This window comes from Terrapene carolina, unplaced genomic scaffold, assembly GCF_002925995.2.
Source record: "Terrapene carolina triunguis isolate 2854851 unplaced genomic scaffold, T_m_triunguis-2.0 Scaffold391, whole genome shotgun sequence".
In the NCBI taxonomy this organism is placed as follows: domain Eukaryota; kingdom Metazoa; phylum Chordata; order Testudines; family Emydidae; genus Terrapene; species Terrapene triunguis.
In genome coordinates this window covers 996,941-1,017,810 of record NW_020664742.1, presented here as the reverse complement: position 1 = coordinate 1,017,810, position 20,870 = coordinate 996,941, and the positions used below count along the sequence as shown (strand labels likewise).

At 54.0% G+C, this 20,870-nt stretch overlaps 1 protein-coding gene across 3 annotated transcripts in view; it reads right to left on the bottom strand.

The window, feature by feature from the left end:
* Window positions 1–4,075: 4,075 nt before the first annotated feature.
* FAM207A (family with sequence similarity 207 member A) overlaps window positions 4,076–20,870 on the bottom strand; it is a 107,897-nt gene continuing 91,102 nt past the window's right edge. For 2 of the 3 annotated variants that reach the window (XM_026658038.1, XM_026658040.2), the window contains exons 3-6: window positions 18,301–18,369; window positions 12,579–12,732; window positions 6,165–6,233; window positions 4,076–4,707 (exon numbers count right to left, since the gene is read on the bottom strand). In XM_026658038.1, coding sequence (XP_026513823.1) covers window positions 4,584–4,707; window positions 6,165–6,233; window positions 12,579–12,732; window positions 18,301–18,369 — 416 coding nt within the window. In that variant the 3' untranslated portion in view covers window positions 4,076–4,583. The remainder of the gene's footprint in view (window positions 4,708–6,164; window positions 6,234–12,578; window positions 12,733–18,300; window positions 18,370–20,870) is intronic. The other variant, XM_026658039.2, reaches the window with a different exon arrangement.

Below are 20,870 nucleotides of genomic sequence, written 5' to 3'. Positions count from 1 at the left end.
AATTGGCAGCTGTTCAATTTTATTTCTGGTGGTGATGGAAGTGGTGGGTTTCTGCCAGGAGATGGCTGGTACAGGATTTCTGTTTTCTTTACGTTAATACAAAGGCCAAACAGGGATACAGCATGGACAAAGGAATTCAGCAAATGTTGCAGGTGGTTCTCAGAAAGGGTGACAAACGCTGAGTCGTCAGCATACAATCGATCCTTTACTTCACTTTGCTGGGAGTTGCTTTTGGCCTTGAATGGGCCAAGGTTTAGAAGTCTGTGTTGTTAGAGTGACCCCTGTAGTGGTAGTACGTGCGGTGACTTTTAGCACTCCAGCCAGGTACCAAGTAAATAATGTAGGGGCAAGCCCACAGCCCCGTTTAACCCCATGGGCTACAGGAAAAGGATCAGGTGAGTCGGCCCCCACTGACACATGGGCCTGAATGTTGTCAAGGAAGCAGCATATAAGGTTGATTATATAATCTTGCAGCATCCAAGTGGGCATAACTGGACACTGCAAGATGGAGGTTCCTAGGGTTGTGTTTGGAACCGGAGATATTGGTTAGTGTCGTTTGGTTGCACAATCCCAGCATCGGCTGGGCCAAAGGTGCTCACTGACATAGCTGGGAGCCGCTTACATGCTACAGGCTGTGTGTGAACAGCCCGGGAGTGGGGGTTCGCACAGAAGAGCAGGGTAAGGCTGGCTCCCAGCGTCAAGGATTGGAGTGACCTAGCAGATCACCAGTCCAGATGACATCAGGGGAACATCACAAACATACGGGGCATTTATTGTTCAGCAGCTTTCTCCTGTAACTGGCGTAGAGTAAATAGCATGTCTGCAGTGCTGTGTGATGAATGAAAACCACATTAGGATTCAGGGAGAACCTCATCTGCAATAACCTGAAGCCTTTTCAGCTACAGCTTACCTGGGGCCTTACCAGCGAGGGAGCGGAGCAAGATGCCACAATCATTACCGCAGTCGTGCCTGTCCCCTTAGCACTCAGATTGTTACAATTTTGCATCTTTGCCATCCTGGGGTAAAACCTCGTTTTCCCGGCAGAAAGCGAATAGGTCTAGCAAAGCTCAGACATGTAGGACCCCCGTGTTTCAGCTGGGATTTCAGCAGCTCCAGCTGCCTTTCCGTTTGCCATTTCCATAAGCGTGTCCTTAGCCTCCTCCAAAGCTGGTGGAGCTTCAAGTTTAAGTCAAACTGCGCCGCAATGAAACAGCCCCTCAGCCGGAGTCCGAGCCTGCTGGCAGGGCAGCCACGTGTGTCTAACTACAGCGTAGACATACCCTCGGGCTGTTAACCCTCTGCAGAGCTCTCTCCAGCTCTCATACTGAGTGACAGCTCCCAGGGCTTCCCTCCTGCAGGCCTGGCTCCCGCCTGCCTCCCCAGAGTGCCTGTGTCTCTTTCTTCTGGAAGCCTACCCCCCGGCTTCCTCCCTGGGTCTTGCCTCACCCCAGGAGCTCACTCCATCCTGGCCTTCCCAGTCTCTCTCTGGCCCTTTGCCAGTGCTCCCTTCTCAAGAGAGGATCCTACTACTCTCTACCTTAGCCTCCTGCCTCCTTCCTACTGCCCTGATGTCCTTCCTTTATTAGCCACTCAACTCCTCTCCAGCTGGGACTGGCTCCCATTAACTCTCTGCCGGGGGGGGGGGGGGGTGTCCTACACCCCATCCCAGCACAGCTTCAGCATCTACCCTGGACGTCAGGCACATATTACTGCCCCCTTTGATAAATAAGGTCCCCGAGAAGTTGCTGCAGGCGAAGCAGAGAACAGAGCCCTGGTCTGTAACAGAAGAGAGCCACGTTTCCCCCACTCTGCCTTTCAGAAGGAAGATACCCATGTTGGGGCTTGGCTCTCCTGTGTCTAACCACTACACCACATGTCCCGTCCACAGACATTTCCCCCACTCCCTTAGCGGTATCGAGTCTGTCCCTTTAAGGGAAAAGGGGCTGGGTTTGGTCACTGCTGCTGTAACCGTGGCTGCAGTTAGAGCCTGTTTCCTTTGAGGCCTAGGGAGAAAGAGAGACTAGCAGACAGAGCGAGCGAGCGCCATTTCTGTCTAGGGCGCGTTCTTTCACCTGCTGCCTAGGGAGACACAGGCCTAGCCCATGGTCTGATCAGCCCCTCTGAGCCCTGGCAAACAGCAGCGCCTCTCTGGCTGCCGCTCCCTGCGGTGCGAGGGGAGCTGTGCTGGCTGGCAAAGGAAGAGGCTTGTTAGCCAGACGGGAAAATAAGGGGGAAAGCAGGAAAATGACACCGGGGGGGGGAGGGGGGGCAGCAGTAGGAATCCAAGGCTCACATCCCAGGTGTGGACATGGAGCAGGCCTGGAGGAGGTGGTGCTGTTGCTCAGAACCAGGACCAGGACAGCCCAGTAGTCCCACCTGTCATATGGAAGTTTATTTGCTCAAGCTGGCCCATCCTGGAGTTGCCCAGACCCGCCCAGGAAGGCGTGGCAATCTCCTCTGACTATCAGTACCCAATGAAAATGCACTGCTGACAAGAGCAATCATGAGCATTTCCTGCAGCGATGCTCAGCTTGTAACCACGTTAACCTGCGACCTCAGCAGCAGCCTTCGATCCCTGAGCTCTTGGAACTCAACAATCTAGTTTGTACGGCTCAGTCGCCAACGTTTACTGATTTCACAAACAATTGTATAACCAGCCGCGCTGGCAGCACAGAACAGCCTCTGCACAGGTGGTGGGACGCTATGCGACAGCGCAGGATAAACTCCCTCCGTGCTGCCCCCTAGCTGCAGAGCAGCGCACATGGCCGCTATGGCTACACTAGAAACGTGAGTCAGGAGCACTTCCACTCACCTAACAGGGGCAGTGTGTGGAGCCGAGAGCCGGTCATTCAGCTCCACTGGCAGCTCCGGGAGCCCAGCTGCCCCACAGGCTCCTGGCGGGCTGCCCGCCCCTTCCGCTCCCCGTTCCCCGCCGGGAGCCAGGGGAAGCCACCCAGAGCTGCTCGCCTCTGGGGAGCGGGTCCAGCTGCCCTGGCTTCTCGGCCCCCCTGCCCGTTCCCTGCCAGGAGCCGGGCAGCCTTGTCAATTTCCCAGCTCCCAGCCAGGAGCAGGGTCCAACCCCCAGCTCTACACAGGCCCTGCGTCACCCTAACTCCACTGACATGAGCCTACGCCTCTCATGGAGGGAGGTGGAGTTATGTCGTCGGCGCAGCAGGGAGGAAGGCTGTAGCCCGTACACATACGTCATTAGGTCGACATAAGCTGCCTTACGTCGACCGAACTGTGCAGCGTGGACCAGCCCAGAGTTCTCGGCAGAGCAGCACACACTGAGTTACTTGCAGGTCACAGCATCAGCCAGGGATTTGACACATTTCAATTTGTTTTATGTCATTCTATTTACTCAAAGCATTAACCCTTTCAGTGCTGAAGACCTAGGCCACATTTCCCAGCTTATAAAAGACACGGCATCTGGAAAAGGAAAAAATACAGACGCCAAGGTTCCGCCTCAAAGCCTGCACAAATCAAGGACGTTTGCGCGCAGTTGCCCGTTGTGTGGGGGGCAGGCCTGGGTGCACTCCTGGACCCAAGCTCAACGAAGGTGAAAGTTTGGCCCTAGCTAGGGAGAGCTTCCTAATGTAGCATGTGCTTGACTGGGAAGTCCCAGGAGTTAAGAAGCTGAAGAACTCTGGCACCGACATCCATCCCTGCTGGCTGCTAAGTAACAGTGCTCAGTAGTGCTGCAATACAAAGAATTTTCAGAGGAGTTTTTTGAATGTTTTGCCATCGTTTAGGAACCTCTGTTCAGCTCTCCCAGGTGAACTCGTGTTCGGTCTCTTAGCGATCCTTCCCAGACGGCAGGCCAGGTGGAGCATGCCCCCATTTGAAATGACAGCGGTTCAGTGCTGCTGAAAGACAAGTCAGATTTGCAACCCTTTCAAATGGGGGTGCAGCTCCTTTCATTCCTACACCGCAGTATCAGTGTAGTGGGTTTGCCTATAGAAAGACAGGCTTGGGGGGGGTTGTTCAAGTGATCTGCTCTTTGTAGTTGGATACAGTAATGGCTTTATCCTTACACCGGCCTTTGTCAAAACACAATCCAGACAAACTCCGTGAGACCAATGTCAAAGTGGGTTTATTTCCAAGTTAATAACATATTAAGTGTCTCTTTAAACAGCAGCGCTGACCTTTATATAAATCTCTACACAAATGGTCTGCACGCTGCAGTCCCAGTATCCCGTGACGTGCTGTTTGGATCATCACTGCAGGTTACTGGAGGATTTCTTTATTAAGGGTGATCCCAATGGGAAGCAGCAAAAAGCAGGTTCAACACCCCTTGAGAGTAGAAGCAACATAAAACGTAAAGGTGCCTTTTAACAGGGAGGGAGAAGCTGTCCAGATTTCACCGCGTGTGACGTGGGCACACAGATACTCACAGCACACGCTGCCTTCTGTGGGCTCCTGGCCAAGAAACAGCTGCCACTGTCCAGAGCGCATCACATTAATCCTGCTGACAGAGAACAGGACCGCTGGATTTCATCACCTGCTGGACTGTTTTCAAGGAGCCCCTGGCGGTGACTAGCTGGATTCGTCTGCACTAGGCTCATTCAGTCCTCGCTGACTTGTTAGATAGCGTTTCCCGCCTCCTGTTTCAGTCGCTTGCAGAGATGCTCACTGATGGCGGCCAGGGGATTGGCTTTGTACACAGGGTTTGCGATGACCTCGTGAAACCTGGCCACTTCCTCCTGTCTGAGAGAAGCAAGAGAACTCTGAATAGACTGTGCAGGTATTGCACTGACCAGCCAGAACAGGGCCGACCGGGCTGCACCCGTCTCCGCACTGGCGCCAGGCCAACCGGGCCACACCGGCGCCAGGCCGACAGGGCCACGCCCATCTCCATACCAGCGCCAGGCCAACCGGGCCGCGCCCATCTCCACACTGGCGCCAGGCCGACCAGGCAGAACGGGGCTGACTGGGCAGTAAGCCTTGTACAGTGACTCCAGATACCACAGCAATGGGCATCCGTAAGTGCTTGCAATGAGCACAACTGGAAGTGTAGCTCTATAGGGCTTTGGGGCCCAGCGATACTTTCCCTTCTCTGTAGCGAGAACTGGGGGAGTCTCCTGAAGATTTTGGAATCATTTAAAATGTTCCCCAAAAGCAAGAACTGGGACAGTTTCCTCTTCTAAAGCTACTGTCCGGAATATCAGCCGCAGCAAGAGCCTGCCAGCCTGAGACCAGCTAACACGGTGTGTGCCCCTACCAAGGACACAGCTTGGCCGGTCTGTGCAGACGGGCACTAAACGCTCACTGCAGCTGCAGGCTACTTGCAAGCCACTGATGGGATTTCTTAATTTAGTTGCTCGTTAGCTTCCAGCGTGGACAGTTACCGTGGTCAGCGCTGGCCCCACGCTCTGCCAGACCTGCCAGCTTCCCTCTGGTGAGAAATGGGCCCTGAACCAGACACATGGGGAGAGCAAGCACATGGCCCTGCTTTTTCCCCAGGGCCTGGCCACTCAACCCCACGGCAGCTGCTAGCGCCAGGGCACGACAGCCAGTGGGACTGGGAGGAGAACTGGCCAGTCTGCATTCAGGCTGCAGGGAAGGAGTGCCGAAGGCTGCCGCCTAGGCCAGCAGTCCCTTAGCCCCCGAGGCAGAAGGGCGAGCTCTCCAGGACGAACTCTGACTTGTGTGGTGCACAGGAGCAGAGACAGGCTGATTCCATCAGGAGACACAAAAGGGGCCAAGCAGGGGCCGGTCGCTGGCAGCCCCATTCTCCCTAGGTCTTTCACACTCCGTTCCGAGGGCTCCCCTGGGGCATCGGCCTCATGCCGACCCTCTGCATGGGGTCACTCAGAGGAGCCCCCCCCGGGGCTGTCCTTCACACCAGGGCAACGTGGGTGCCGATGCTGCCAAACCCAACTGCCCTGGGGACACGTCTGCGTGACACAAGGGGCCCATTCTCCCCAGTACACACCCCAGGGCAAACTGCGGCAGGCAAGGAACGCCCCCCCCCCCCCCAATGCAACGGCAGGTTTGGCTTAGATGTGTGACGCTGCGCTAGGAGACCTGGAAAACCACGCTCCAGATAAACCCGACTCCTAGCAGGGCAGCCACACGGCCGCGGGGAGCAGCTGCGGCGGGCGGGTGCGTGAGCGTCGCCCAAGGCAGCGGTTTCATGCATTCACTGTTAGCTAGGTACTTACAGGAGCCTGCGCTTCTGGGCCGGCTTCATTTGGTTGAAGTCGGTGGGTTCTGCCTTCGCTCTCACGTGGCTGCAGAGAGGAACAGACGGGAACAGGTTTGTAGAAGGAAAACATTTTGTCAAAAGCACCTGGCACTGGCTGCTGTCTGCAGACAGGATACCGGGCAAGACGGGCCGTTGCTCTGACCCAGTCTGGCTGTTTTACATGCCGGATGGCGAAGGGAGGCAAAGGGATCAGCGATTCTGAAGCTGTCCCCAGTAGGGAGGCAGAGGCAAATCTCTGCCATGCATGTGCCCAGCCACAAGCCCACACAGTGCGGTTCTGGGGCTAGGCCCTGCGGCGGTACGGAGAGGGGAATTCCGTGTCACAGGATGGCAGGCGGAGGCACTTCCTCACACCATCGCTCCAGTTCTGTACTCTGCAGCGGGGTCGCTTCCTATTTGTAACTAAACTAGGGGTCAAACTGCAGCAACCTCCCCCCCGGGGGGCTCTGAAGTGACCTGTCCAGTTAACTGCCCCACCCACGCACGTCTCCCAGAGCCATTGTGCCGAGCTCCCGGCCGAATCCGTGGGCTCCCCAGTGAGGCAGGTGGGTCAGTGGCGTATGCGCTGGACAACCCCAAACAATGTGTGATGTTAGTGGAGGAGGGTTGGCCGGCCCAGCTCCCTTGTTAGCTATCCAGGGAGCACGTTCCCCCATCGCTGTGTCCGTTCCTGCACTGCCCCACTTCGGTTCAGAGCCAGCCCAGCTCCTTGGCGTTAAAGCAACAGGAGGCTCTCTCCACACATACAGCAGGGGCACAACCACCACCACAGCTTCGGCTAGGAGAGCCGGCAGTCAGACGGGAAGGGGAAGCACTGGAACAGGGAGTTCTGTCTCTGTTTAAAGCTCTGCCGAGTTACTGCCGATGCCCAACTAAAGGGGTGGAAAGATGGCACAACGTGCTTCCGCCTGGCACCAGGCCATGAGAACCAAGAGGGAACGCACTTTTAGACTTGGTTTCAGTGAGTAGCGAGGACAACAGAGACCTGGGCATAGGCCACGAACAAATTCAGGCTGGAAGTTCGAAGAAGGTTTCTAACCATCAGAGGGGGAAGGGTCTGAAGCAGCCTCCCACTAGGAGTTTGGGGTACTTAGTTTTAAGAGAGCTGGACAATTTTTTGGTGCAATTGCCTGATGGGGCTGCTTGTGATGGTGGGGGCAGGGCTCTGCAGCCTGGTGCTCACTTCCGGGTCATATCTTGTGTTCCTAACGCTCATGCTTCTGGGTTTCAGTCAGCCACTGACAGGGGTCAGGAAGGGCTCTTCCCCCCAGTGTATTCTGGAAGGTTTTTTTATCTCCTTCCTCTGAAGCGTCAGGGATGGCCATGGCTGGAGATAGGACACTGGCCTGGACTGGCCAGGGCCTCGAATTGGCGCCAAGCATTCGGTGTCCCAGGTGCTTGGCTTGCTGGTTCTTGCTCACATGCTCAGGGTCTAGCTTATCGCCATAGGTGGGTTGGGAAGGAATTTTCTCCCAGGTCAGACTGGCAGGGACCCTTCCAGGTTTCACCTTCCTCTGTAGCGTGTGGGTGCGGGTCACTTGCCAGGATTACCTGGGTGTATTGCAGGGTGTTTCCCTGTCATCGGTGCACTCGGGGGGCCTCCGACTCTCTGCCTGAGACACATCACAGTTAGGTCTCAGGGGTGCTGGGTGCAGTGTGAGGGTGCTGGGTGGTGCTGCTGGCCAGTGCCAGACAGCTCGTCAGACCGGGTGACTGAGCCCCTTCTACACGGCATGTTCCTGAGATGTGAGCAGAGAGGCCCACGAAGCCTGAGCACCGTCCAGGGTTTGTGCTCGCAGTGTCCCACACACAAAGCTGGGACACATCTATGCGGCTCGCAGGCGACTTTAGGGGCCTGTGCAGAGAACTGCAGGTGGCAGCTCCCTGGTGCCATGTGGGAGAGAAGAAAGCTGGAAGCCAGCCCTGGTGACCAACTGAAGCATGTGCAGAAGGGGGCGGCATGCGCGTCTGGTATTCATGGACCATTGGGATGGCTCCTCGTTACCTGGAGAGAGTCTGGTGGAATAGCAGCCTCCTGCTGTCAGAGTTACAGGGAGCCTTCGGCAGGGAGCAGTGCAGAGACAGAGTCAAGGGGGAACGAATCAAATCCCAATTAAAATACCGGGCATGTACATCCAGTGGGTAACACTGGCTCCCTGACTGGGCAGAAGAGAAGGAATGGGCGGAGGACTGTACTGGTGCCTGTATACAGATGCTGGGAGCACAAAGAACACACGAGATTTGCAGCTGGTTAACCAAGGGTCTGACCTCCTGGAGAGACTGTCTGGGTCCCGCCTACCTAGGGAGAGCCAAGGAAATCGCCCTGAGGGTGGCACTATTTCAGAAGGCTCTGGAGAGCTGACTCGCCAGTGAGGAGAGAGGTTCATTAACAGGGAAGCTGGCTTCTGGGTGCCGCAGCTACCACCGGGAGGGGACTCGGAGGAGAGGCGCTGCAGTGGGGTAAGGGGCTGGAAGGATTGGCTTACGAGACTAGATTAACCAACCACCTCTGCACAGCTTGGTGAGCTGACAGACTTTGAGACATGTCTGCGAGTCCTGGGACTGTTCCCCCAATGAGGGAATTCAATGGGCAAAGCGAGGAGTAATGGGGACCACAACAAACCAAAGCCAACGTCTGTTCTTAGGAGCTGACCATTTCCCAAGGGGGTGGGCTATTAGCCAGCGGGGCAATCCGCAAGGAAGGAACTGTCACTCGAGTCACTAAGCGTGGCCTCCCCAAAGCACCTGACCACAGACTGCAGGGCAGAGACGAGACCAACTCCATCTCCAGTCCCAGGACTCCCACCACAAGATGGGTTGTCAGTCCCAGCCCATGTTTGGTCATGAGCTGAGCTCCTGAGCACTCTGCCAGCAACACGCACTGTAGCCAGCTGCAAAGCGTGAGCAGGGTTATTCCACTCGGGGGTCAGCAGAGAGATACAGGCAGCTGCAGGCACAAAACAGCCAGAATAAAATGGTTTGGGGGGGGACCTGCTCAAAGTTTTGAGCCCCCAACACAGCCAGAGGGGTGGGGGTTGCTCCCCCAAGACAGTCCCTTTAATACTGTCTGTACTAGCTTCCAGCAACAGCATCCCCCTGGCCTACACTGGGAAAGCCGTTTCCACTTCCCTCTTGGTCACGGTGACAGGTCTCCCAGCCCCATAGCAGCTTCCTGCGGCAGCAGTTCCTGGCCTCCTCTCCGTTTCTCTGCCTCGCTTTGCTACCTTCTTCCTGTTCTCCTCCTTTGTTCCGCCTCTCCTCTGCCCCGTATTCCTGTGTGCTCCGAAACCTGGCTCGTGTACAGCAGACACCGCAAGGTTCTCGAACGACACCATCTTCCGCATCACGTGGGACGACCAACGCACCAACACCAGCATTCTGTCCCAAGCCCAACCCTCCAGCGTGGAAACTATGATCTCTTGAATGAGGAGTGGGGGCTGTCCACACAGCACGGTTCCTGGGGAGGTGACAGCTGACCCCCAGCTTGCTGTTCAGAGCCACCGGCCAGAATGTGGTGTAACGCGACAGTCATTCGTCATGTTCCACAGACAGGACTCCGAACTCGGGAGGGGAACAAACAGCAAACGCAGATAAACTCCTACAGGGGCACAGTCAGCTTGACACACGCACGCAGGGTGTATGTAACATTGCACTGCCACATCCACTATTGTTAAAGGAATCTCAAAAGCTACAGTCCCCAGAGGAGAGGACACGTCTCCATGTGCTCAGGGTATTTACGCTGTGTACGGGACAGCACCTTGTGAGCAGTAAATTCCTCCCTTTCCCTGTCACTGTCCCCTGTTTACCTGGGTCTCTGACAGCAGCAGGGATAGAAAACATTTGTTTTTTAAAGTGTGATTGCAAAGCTACAAACGCAGGCAGGGAGGGTTCAGACAGAGGCTGGGCCTGCTCTAAACCTACTTCACACTCAGTTTCTGAAAGGATTAGCTTTGAAGTTGGCATCTCTCCAGGAAACAAATCCCATTTAAAGGAAAGTGTTCCTAGAAACACCAGCCTCTGAAAGCACAACACCTACTGGAGGCAGAATTGCTCCTCACAGCTTCTCTCTGGGCATTTCCCAGGAGAATCCAGCAGTCCCTGAGAATGCACAATTCTGCCAGAAATTGCAGCAGTTCTGTTTGCAGGCATACTAGGCTTCTGACCCATGAGATAGAATCTCAGAAACATGGGGCTGGAAGGGTCTCGAGAAGTCAGCAAGTCCAGCCCCTGGGCTGAGGCAGAACCAAGTCAACTTAGACCATCCCTGGCAGGTCTAACCTGTTCTTAAAACCCTCCAGTGACGGGGATTCCACAACCTCCCTGGGAAGCCTGGCCCAGCACTAAACTATCCCTGGAGTTAGAAAGCTTTTCCTGCTATCTATCCTAAATCCCCCTGGCTGCAGGTAAGCCCATTAGTTCTTGTCCTGCCTTCAGTGGACATGGATGAAACAATTGATCCCCATCCTCTTTATAACAGCCCTTAACGTATTTGAAGACTTATCAAGCCCCCCCTTAGTCATCTCCTCTCAAGGCTGAATATGCCCAATTTTTTAACCTCTTCTCATGGGTCAGGTTTTCTAAGCCTTTGATAATTTTTGTGGTTCTCTCCCAGACTCCAATCTGGCCATCTCTCTGTCCTCAGGCTGACACCTCACCAGGGCGGAGTCCATGGGACGATGCAACACTCCTGTTCGGACAACCCAGAACAATATTAGCCCTTTTCGCAATGGGTTTGCCAGCTGTCGTGCCCGGGAAGGGCTTGTTCCCCACTCCAGCAACGCGGGGCTGAGATGCCGGTCGGCTTACGCAGCCTTGTTTCGTTACACTTTGTTGCCTTCATTCATTATAAATGAGAATAAAAACCTCAGTGTGCTGCTCTCTTACCCAGCAGGAGATCAAATTCCTGGAGAAGCTAATCTTTTATTAATAACGCTGACAAATCACTGGAGTATTACCCTGCATTTATGCAATGCTTCGAATCCTATCAAAGCCTCTTCTGGTGATTTCAAACAACCACACGCGCACCGGCACAACATGGGGAGAGCCCGAGCTGGAGTGGGGGCTCTTCCCATGGATGGCAGGCAGAGCTGCTGTTCCTCCATGCCACTGACCCTGCCTGGGGAGCAGGCAAGTAAATTGTGGCTGGGCTGCCCAGAAGATCTACAGCATCAGCACATCGGCCAGCTGGCTGGCCCTGCCCCCCCTGCACCAGCTGCACTGGCTGGCCCGGAATTCCCCTGCCAGAGTGGGGCTGCTGGGGGCTGGTTTTCAAAGGCACAGCTACAAGTTAGTTGCCTAATCGCTCCCGGTGCCTCTGAAAACCTCCCCTTTCAGAGGGAGCAGCAGAGACGCGGTCTGCGTAGGTGGGGAGCAGCCCAATTCAGCATTCCCTTCCGACTAGCCCTGGACCATCACGAGAGCTTGTGCTCGTGGGGTCTCCAGCCTCGCTCCGTGTGCAGAGATTCGAGTGCTTCGCCAAGCCGTCTTTGTAAACCCCTGCCCGTTATGGTAAATGCACATTCCCGGCTGCAGGCCCAGCAGAGCGTGTGCCGATAGGGATATGGTTACATAGAGCATGAACGCTTCTCTCCCCGATTTGGTACTCACAAGAACCCCCCGACACACATAACATCAGGGAGGGAACAGACACTGGTCAAAGGTCACGGCTGGCCTGGGGAGACAGGCGCTGTGTTAGAGAGAAGTCCCAGGGACAGTTTCACACGTGCAGAGAGTAGGGTGGGAATTCAGGGAAAGCTCAGATGGGTCAGAAGAACAGGAATGTGCAAGACTGCTCCAAGAGAGGCTGGCTGCTGCCAAAGGAAGCCCCTTGTCTGTCTCTGCCCAGCTCGGCAGAGTCAGCTACAAGCGGCGCCCTTTCAGCTGGGAATGCCAGCCCTAATTCATAGGGCACTTCTGTGACGGACCCACCCCCAGCGTGCCCCTGGGGACCTGGGCGGAAATCCCACGCTGCTGTTACGCCCAACGGAACACGCTCTCGCATTAAACAGTCGCCCGCGCGTGGCAGGAGCCGCAGCATGGCTGCCTGTCCTGCCTTCGGGGCTAGCTTCAGAAGCACTTAGTTGTTCAAAGTCTGCTCCCGCTGCTGCAAACCCTACTCGTATCCCCGTGCTGGGCCACACCAGCCTCCCTCTCCCCCCAGCAAGCGACACTCGGTGCCCACGGGGACGCACCACGTCACCCTGGACACCCAGGCGTGCTGCTGCCACGTGTTTCATGCAGAGCAGAGAGCATGGACAGTCAGAGGGACTGAGCGAGGGGGGCGGCCCACTGTGTGCAGCTGGCGGTGCCATGACAACGGTACCCGCTGCAGGACGTAGCAAAATACAGCAGCCCACCAGACGGTACCTACGTCTTGGGCTGCTTCCTGGCCTTGCTGGTCGTGGTCAGTTCGGAGAGTTCAGGCAGGGCTTCCATCAAAGGCTGCATGTCTCCCACCACCGGCGTCGCTTTCCGCTTTGCCTCGGCTTTTTGCTTCTGTCTGGCCAGCTTCACACCTTCTATTTCTGAGTCAGAAACAAGACCGTAAAGAAACTGACAATTTCCAAGCACCCTAACCCCAGCTAAGGGAGGACAAATATGATTTAGATAATGGCCTATACCAGTGGTTCTCAAACTTGTGTACTAGTGACCCCTTTCACATAGCAAGCCTGAGTGTGACTCCACCCCCATATAAATTAAAAACACTTGTTTATATATTGAACACCATTATAAATCCTGGATGGAAAGCGGGGTTTGGGGTGGAGGCTGACAGCTCGCGACCCCCCATGCAATAGCCTCATGACCCCCTGAGGGGTCCCGACCCCCACTTTGAGAACCCCTGGCCTAGAGAGTACACTTAGAAAGTTTGCGGACGATACCAAGCAGGCACTTTGGAGGCTAGGATTAAAATTCAGAATGATCTGGACAAACTGGAGAAATGGTCTGAAATAAATAGGATGAAATTCAATAAGAACAAATGCAAACTACTGCATTTAGGAAGGAACAATCAGTTGCACACATACCAAACGGGAAATGACTGCCTAGGAAGAAGTGCTGCAGAAAGGGATCTGGGGGTCATAGTGGACCACAAACTAAATATGAGTCAACAGTGTCACACTGTTGTAAAAAAATCGAACATCATTCTGGGATGTATTAGCAGGAGTATTGTAAGCAAAACACGAGAAGTAATTGTTCCACTGTACTCTGCGCTGACTAGGCCTCAACTGGAGTATTGTGTCCAGTTCTGAGTGCCACGTTACAGGAAAGACTTGGACAAATTGGAGAAAGTCCAGAGAATAGCAACAAAAATGATGAAAGGTCTAGAAAACATGACCTATTAGGGAAGATTGAAAAAACTGGGTTTGTTTAGTCTGGAGAAGAGAAGACAGAGGGGACATGATAACAGTTTTCAAGCACATAAAAGGTTGTTATAAAGAAGAGAGTGATAAATTGTTCTCCTCTACTGAGAACAAGACAAGAAGCAATGGGTTTAACTTGCAGCAAGGATGGTTTAGGTCTAGGTCACACATTAGAAAAATTTCCTAACTGTCAGGCTGGTTAAGCCCTGGAACAAAGTGCGTTGGGAGGTTGGCTAGTGAGAGAACTGTACTTCCCTCCCACGCACAGCGAGGGGATGTCCTGCTAAGAGTGGGGAAGAGGTGCACTGAACACCTGAAATTAAACCAATGTGCTAGAATTACATGGGCCCTCCAGTGAGATTGGAGAGAGGAAGGGGAGGATCCAGGTTTGACCTCCCATCCTTGACAGATGTCACTGTACCCGTGAACCTGACTGACTCTGGCTTTATTTACAAGGGGAAGGAAGGTCTTGTGGCAAGTGCACTGGGCCGGGACTCACAAGACCCAGGTTCAATTCTTGGCTCATGACCCAGGTTCAATTCTTGTTGGCCGAAATGCAGCATTTGCGTGCCAGGCGCCCTGCGTGAGTGCAGAGCCTGGGGCCCTCGGCGCAGGCGATGCGCCCAAGAACACGGGGGCTGGTGACGAATTGAAAGCATCTGAGCTGCGCCACGGGACTGTTCCAGTGCTGTGTGACTCGGCCCCGTCGCTGCAGGGAGATGGGAGGCTCTCATCAGCTGTGGTCTCCTTCCTGCTCCCAGCTGGCTGCAGCGCAGGGAGAGAGTCATGGGAGCGCCTCCCCTGCCCACGGCCCTGCAAGGCTGCGGGAGCCCAGGGAGAGCAGGCTCTGCCCCTAGCAGGGGATCCAGCTGGGGAGAGGAGGAAAAGAGTGGAGAACCAGGTGGCACTGGGACCCAAAGCACACAACCCAGGTGGGGGCTCCAGCCACTTCCTGTCCCTGCAGCGTAGGGGCTGGCTAGGCACTCTCTGACCCCCTGGGGTCTCCCTCACAGCAGGGGACTCCCCAGGAGGGAGCTTCGTAGAAAGTTTCTGAGTGATTCAAAGGCTGTGGAACCTGCCTACAGTATCGACTGAGGCCTTGACCTTCGAGATAGCGCATCTTGTGTCCAGGCTGAGAGTCAGCCAGTCAGCGCAGTTGCACTGCATGGCCCTGATACTTCTACGCCAGTAATCTTGTGGGCCAGCCTTTTAATCATTTTCTCTTGTTCGCTGAACCAGGGAGGGGCTTGGGTCTCTACCATCAACAGCTGGGTGAGCTGGGATTTCTGCAATGCACAGAGGTTTGTGAGAAATCTGGATTGTAAACACTGCTCCTTGCAGGCGGCTCTGCCAGGGGCCCTGGTTTGTGTTCTGCACCATTTCTTTTTTTGGTCTGGCTTTCTGGAGCTGGGCTACTTCACAGTGCTACCATGAATTACGCGCCTGAAACCCCCCTGAATTCTTCTTCTATGAAATCTTCTTCAGTAACGGGACCATGCGTGCTTCTCATGGCCAAAGCTTTGCATCAGTTTTTCCTGGAGTCTCTTTCTTATGATTTATTTCTGTTGGAATGGAATATGCGTGGAGGGTTTTGCATTACACTATTGGGCTGAGCTTCACTGCACTGGGTACTGGGACGGGATGCCAAAAAATGCAGGGAGAAAGGGCACCCAAGGAAAACAAGAGATAGTTAAAGAAAAATATTTCATCCCAAGATTACAAAAACAAACAAAAAAGAACCAGTAGCAAATTGGTCCCCACCACATGTAAGGGGGTTTTTAAGAGGATAATCCTGGTGGCTTTGCAGGGAACAATGTAATAAACAGTGTCTGAGATGAATTAACTGCTCAAGTGAAGCCCAGATATTTACTCCAGCTCAGAGCCATTTACTGCACGTAGCCTATACCCCACTGATGCAGTGCTGCTTGTTTTCTCGGATTTCCCCAGGGCTGGGAGTAAAGACGGATTGACTGATCAAGGGCTAGTCTCAAGCCTTGGAGTGAAAGAAGTGATGGACACACATCAGGTGAAGCAGCGACATCTGGGGGCTGTTCAGGTTGGTTTATTTAAACTAAAAAGAACAAGGAGTACTTGTGGCACCTTAGAGACTAACAAATGTATTTAAGCATAAGCTTTCGTGGGCTAAAAGCCACTTCTCTTCGACAGGAGTTCAGGGAAGCACTGACACGTTTTCAGCTCCCCTGTAAGCCAATGGGATGTAAGGATACACTCCAAGTTAAACAAGTGCTTACCTGCTTTCCTGAATCCAGGCCTCTATTAGTGCCGGGGCTAAAAGAACCAGTGTTCCCGAGCTCCAGGAACCCGACTATGCAATCAAGAGAGGACACTGTGGCTTCATGCAGCAAAGCAAGTTACCCAAGCAAAGAGTAAATCCCAGGCAGTGGGATGGACACGAGAAATTGCCGACTCTGGGACACAGAAATGAGAGAAGCAGCCAGGGAGGGGTTGAAAAGTTCCCGTGAAACTCTGGAGGACGCCTCGCAACGTGCTTGAGGCAAGAGATGACCACGTCCAAGCAGGACCTTCGCATCACTACTTCTAAGAGCCCGGCAACGCGATAGCTCCCCAAATCCTGGGCCAAGGGGGTCCTGGCCCTTTGCTTGGCTCGGTTACTCCTGGGAGCGAATCCCTCAGGCACACCGCACACTTGGCTTAACTCACAAACCCCGTGTGAACCTGCCATCGTGTAAAGAGTTTGGGGAATTAAGAGCAAAGCTTTAGATTCTGAAGCAACAGCAGCAGGGTTTAGTCCTCAGTAATTGTCATAACAAACAACACGGAACCGGGACTGGCCCATCAATTGCGCGGGGGGGGAGAGAGGGGAGGAGCTGTGCGTGCGCCTGACCCAAGAGTGACTCCTTGGTTATTCATAGGAACCCCCCTTCCCTTGAACCACCCCCCCACAAAACCAGGGGTCCTGGGACCAGGGGCTGCATGTAAAGTCCCCTCTGCCAGTAACCCGAACAGCCAGCCAGCAGACAAACCCCACGGGGAGTTCCAGGGGGTGCAGGGAAAGCAAGACAAACACCTCGCTGCTTATCTGGAAAGAATGGACGCTGCCAAAATCCCATCCAGCTAAATAACAAAAAGAGCTTAAACGTGGAAAAACCCTACAGAGACTTCACTGACCAGAGCAAGCCATTGCCCCTGCTGAGCCAGGAACGGCGCCAGCTGATGCCCCCTGGGGCTGAGGTCACCAATTCACAGGCATTTCCTGGTCCCATCTGCTGGATGAGGTCACACTGCCCAGCGTCTGGACGACTCGGGTCATGTAGAAGAATGGTACAGATCTCCCCCAGCTGGGGCTAAGGTGAAGCCTGTTAGAGCAGGGGTAGGCAAACTTTTTGGCCTGAGGGCCACATCTGGGTATGGAAATTGTATGGCAGGCCAAGAATGCTCACGAAATTGGGGTTGGGTTGCAGGAGGGAGTGCAGGCTCTGGGGTGGGGCCAGAAAGGAGGTCAGGGTGCTGGAGGGGGCGGGCTGAGGCAGGGGGTTGGGGTGCAGGGGTGAGGGCTTCGGCTGGAGATGCGGGCTCTGGGGATGAAAGGTTTGGGGTGCAGGAGGGTGCTCCGGGCTGGAATAGAGAGGTTCAAAGGGTGGGAGGAGGATCAGGGCTGGGGCAGGGGGTTGGGGCACGGGAGGGGCTCAGGGATGCAGGCTCCAGGCGGCGCTTACCTCAAGCAGCTCCCAGAAGCAGCAGCAGCAGCAGCATGTGTCCCCTCCAGCTCCTACGCAGAGGTGTGGCCAGGCGCCTCTGCACACTGCCCCACCTGCAGGCGCCGCCCCTGCAGCTCCCATTGGCCGCAGTTCCCAGCCAATGGGCGCTGCGGGGGTGGCGCTTGGGGCAGCGCACAGAGCCTCCTGGCTGCCCCTAAACATAGGAGCCGGAGGGGGGACATACTGCTGCATCTGGGAGCTGCGCGGTGTGGTCCCCGACCCCACTCCCTGGCTGGAGCACAGGAGGCCCCAGACTCTGCTCCCCAGCAGGAGCTCGAGGGCTGGATTAAATCGGCTGGCGGGCCGGATGTGGCCCATGTCCGTAGTTTGCCCACCCCTGTGTTAGAGTGCACAGCCAAGTGCCAAGGAGAGCAGTGTTCCTAATAGAACCCGGCAGCCTGGCATTTAAAGTGCTCTGGCCTTACAGGCCAAACTCAGCACAAAGTAGAGCTGCCAACAAGGGAGCTCACGCCTCTGAGCTTCTGGGAGAGACCAGTAGCAAACCTAACTCCTCCCAGGGCTGGGGGAAAAACACAGGTTGTGTCTTCCCATATTTTCCACATGCGCCATGCAGGACTCTCGGAGAGACAGCATTTCCCAGCACTCACTGCTCTCTGGGAAAGGCAGAGAATCGCTGGGAATTATCTCCAGCCAGCCGTGTCCCCGACGTGGGAGAGAGGAGGGGGCTTCCCACCCACCCAGCTGACGGAACGCCAGTCTCAGGCCCTCAGAGTGGACTCAGCAGTCAGGGTTTTCCCCAAGCCACACAGCGCCTCCCTGAGTCCGCTTCCTCTCCCTCAGCGACTGCACCTGCCTGGCCCCCAGGGATCATTCTTGGGCTCACGAGGTTTCACTTTCTAAGCCTCAAAGGGCCAGTACACTGTGCTCCATGTGGCACGTACGTTGTTTCGGAAGCAGTGCAATGCAGGGCTTCTCCTGGCCCTCTGACGAGACAACCACCCTGACAGCGGGATCTTGTCGAGGGGATACTTACTCTGCAGCCACCTGTCCTTTCTCAGCTTCATTTTTTCTCTTTTCGACAGGAGTGTTTTTTCTTCTACACCTGAAAAATAAGAACACACGGCAGTCTGAGCAGTGCTTCCCTACGCGGCTTTTCCAGCTCGCCCCCCGGGAGGTCAATGGATGTACTCCAACGGAACAGGCCAGGCGACCTGCAAGGAGAGTTCTGCTCAACCTTTGCCACTTGTGTCACTAAGGACGCTGGAGAGGCTGGGCACTGGTGGGTGGCAATGCAGCATCTTGTGAAACCATCATTCCAAAATTCATGACAATTGGTTCCAACGGACCGATCCGAAGGACAGAGTATCAAGGAGGGCCACATTTTCAAAAAAGCTCAGGGCCATATTTTCTAGTGCTGAACACCCACAATCTGGGCCCGTGTTTCAGAAGATCTCAGGAGCGCGGCATACTAGGAGCCATGACAATCTGGCCCTTCTGCAGGGGCCTACACGGGAAGAGAACGCTGGTGAAAACCTTGACGCCATTGTGGGTGCCGAGCACTTCGCCTTCCGCCGGCTGGTATCAATGGGTGCAGAGGTGTCTAGTAGGATCGCCACCAGGGGCCAGGTTAGGCCTGGGTTTCACACTTGCACTGATGGTCTGATGAACAGGTGTTACTATATTGGGAGGGGTCAAAGAGACCAATGAGGACAGAGCAACGATTCAAAGGGAGCTTGGGAGAAACTAGAAAATTACTTTCAAAACTGGAAATATACAAACTGATGGGCCTGAGAAAAACAATGCCAGCGACACACAGTCAAAGGGGCAGAGAAACTGACCAAGCAGCAGCGCTGAGACCTTCAGGGATGTGAACAGCAAACCACAAATGAGCTTCTAATAAGATGTAGCAGCCAGAGAAGCCCATGGGATTTGGGACTGCACAGACAGAGGCATCCTGAGACTACACCTCGTTAGCGTTGCCTTCAAACCCCAGGAAGAACTCAACAAGTTATTCAGAGAAGAGCTGCAAACATGATGAACACGGACTTGCTCGTAAGGAAACGCTGCAGACTCGGACTTAGCTTGGCTCGACGGGGAAGCACTACAACTATGTGTAAGCACTTGAAGAGCTCAAACAAGAAGGGAGGAGAGGAAAGGTCTAGGACTGCCAGAGGGGTATAATGAGCAGGAATGGGAAACATTCAGAGGGGAAACTGAGCTTAAAGCAAAGTCTGCTACTGCTGTGCCATTAAAGTCTCCAAGGGAAGGGGTGGAAGCCCTATTTCCTGAGACATCCAGCACTAGACTGGACAAAGCGCTCAGTAGTGTACTACAGGGAACAAACGTGAGCTAGGGAGGGGGGCAGCACATTACAAACACACAGGTTTATCCACTGCTCAGAGCTATGACACACATTAGGTAGCGAGGCAAGAAATGACTTTGCAAGACACTGCGAGATGACTTGAGAGGGACAGAAGTGCAATCATCCCCTAGAAACACATTCCCTGCTTGTCCTGGCCTGACACTACCAAACGGATCTATCGATACATTTAGACTGAGAAGGCAGCATGGCCCGCTGGCTGTGCCACTGGACTGGGGGTCCGGAGACCTCATTCGATTCCCATCTCTATCACTGACCTGCTGTGACACCTTGGACAAGTCTCTTACCTCTGAGTGCCTGTTTCCCTCCCCCCAGCCTTGTCTGTCTTCTCCAGTTACACCGCGAGCTCTTTGGGAAAAAGGGGCTACCCCTTACTCTGAGTCTAGGACAATGGGGTCTTGGTGGCGGCAGCTACGCACTAATTAATAACAATAATCTGTGTGCCTAAAAGCGAGGCCGACAGCCAGTCATCCAGCTGAAAATGAATGTCTGCATTCTGAAGTCTAGTACTGCAGAAAACAAACCCACCTCAAGTGCTGTCTATTACAGGGACTGGAGAATTTTACCTTATGGCAAGAGAGGAAAACCTGACTACAATCAGCTTTCCACAAAAGCAGCTATGGTGCATGTCCGTCCCAGGATGGACCATAGCCCTAGGAACGTTGACAGAGGAAGAACTTTGCGTGCTGATGAGTTATTTGCTTCGTAAGTGTTTGCTGCCTCTCCCATGTAGAGGAACTATTCTTAAACATGGAAAAAATATATAACAGGCGATTTACAACCTCCCTCTTTTCCCACAGATGAATCAACCCAATAGGATTTCACAGAAATGTAGTAGGGTTCTGTCAACAATTCTCTAAAAGCCTATACAATTCAACAGAAGACAATGTTTCTGCAGTTTTGTTTAAACCATCCTGCAGAATTTTAAGGCAGGGATATAATTTTAAATGAAATTTTATAGTGTTGTTAAAAAAAATATCTATAGAATGTAATGATACCTTTTTCTATCAAGGCTTTCCGACAGGGGCTAGACTTTAAAAATAAACCCAGGTTCTATAGAAAGAGGAAATAAATATGTTGGTATTTCAGACTTTGACAACTTAAATCAGGCTTCAATTAGATCAGGTTTTTGTTTTCAAATTGCATTTTCCTGTGGCTAAAACACAAACCAAAACCCCACGTTACATTCACTGCAGTTACCGAAGGCTGAGAAATAAAGCCCT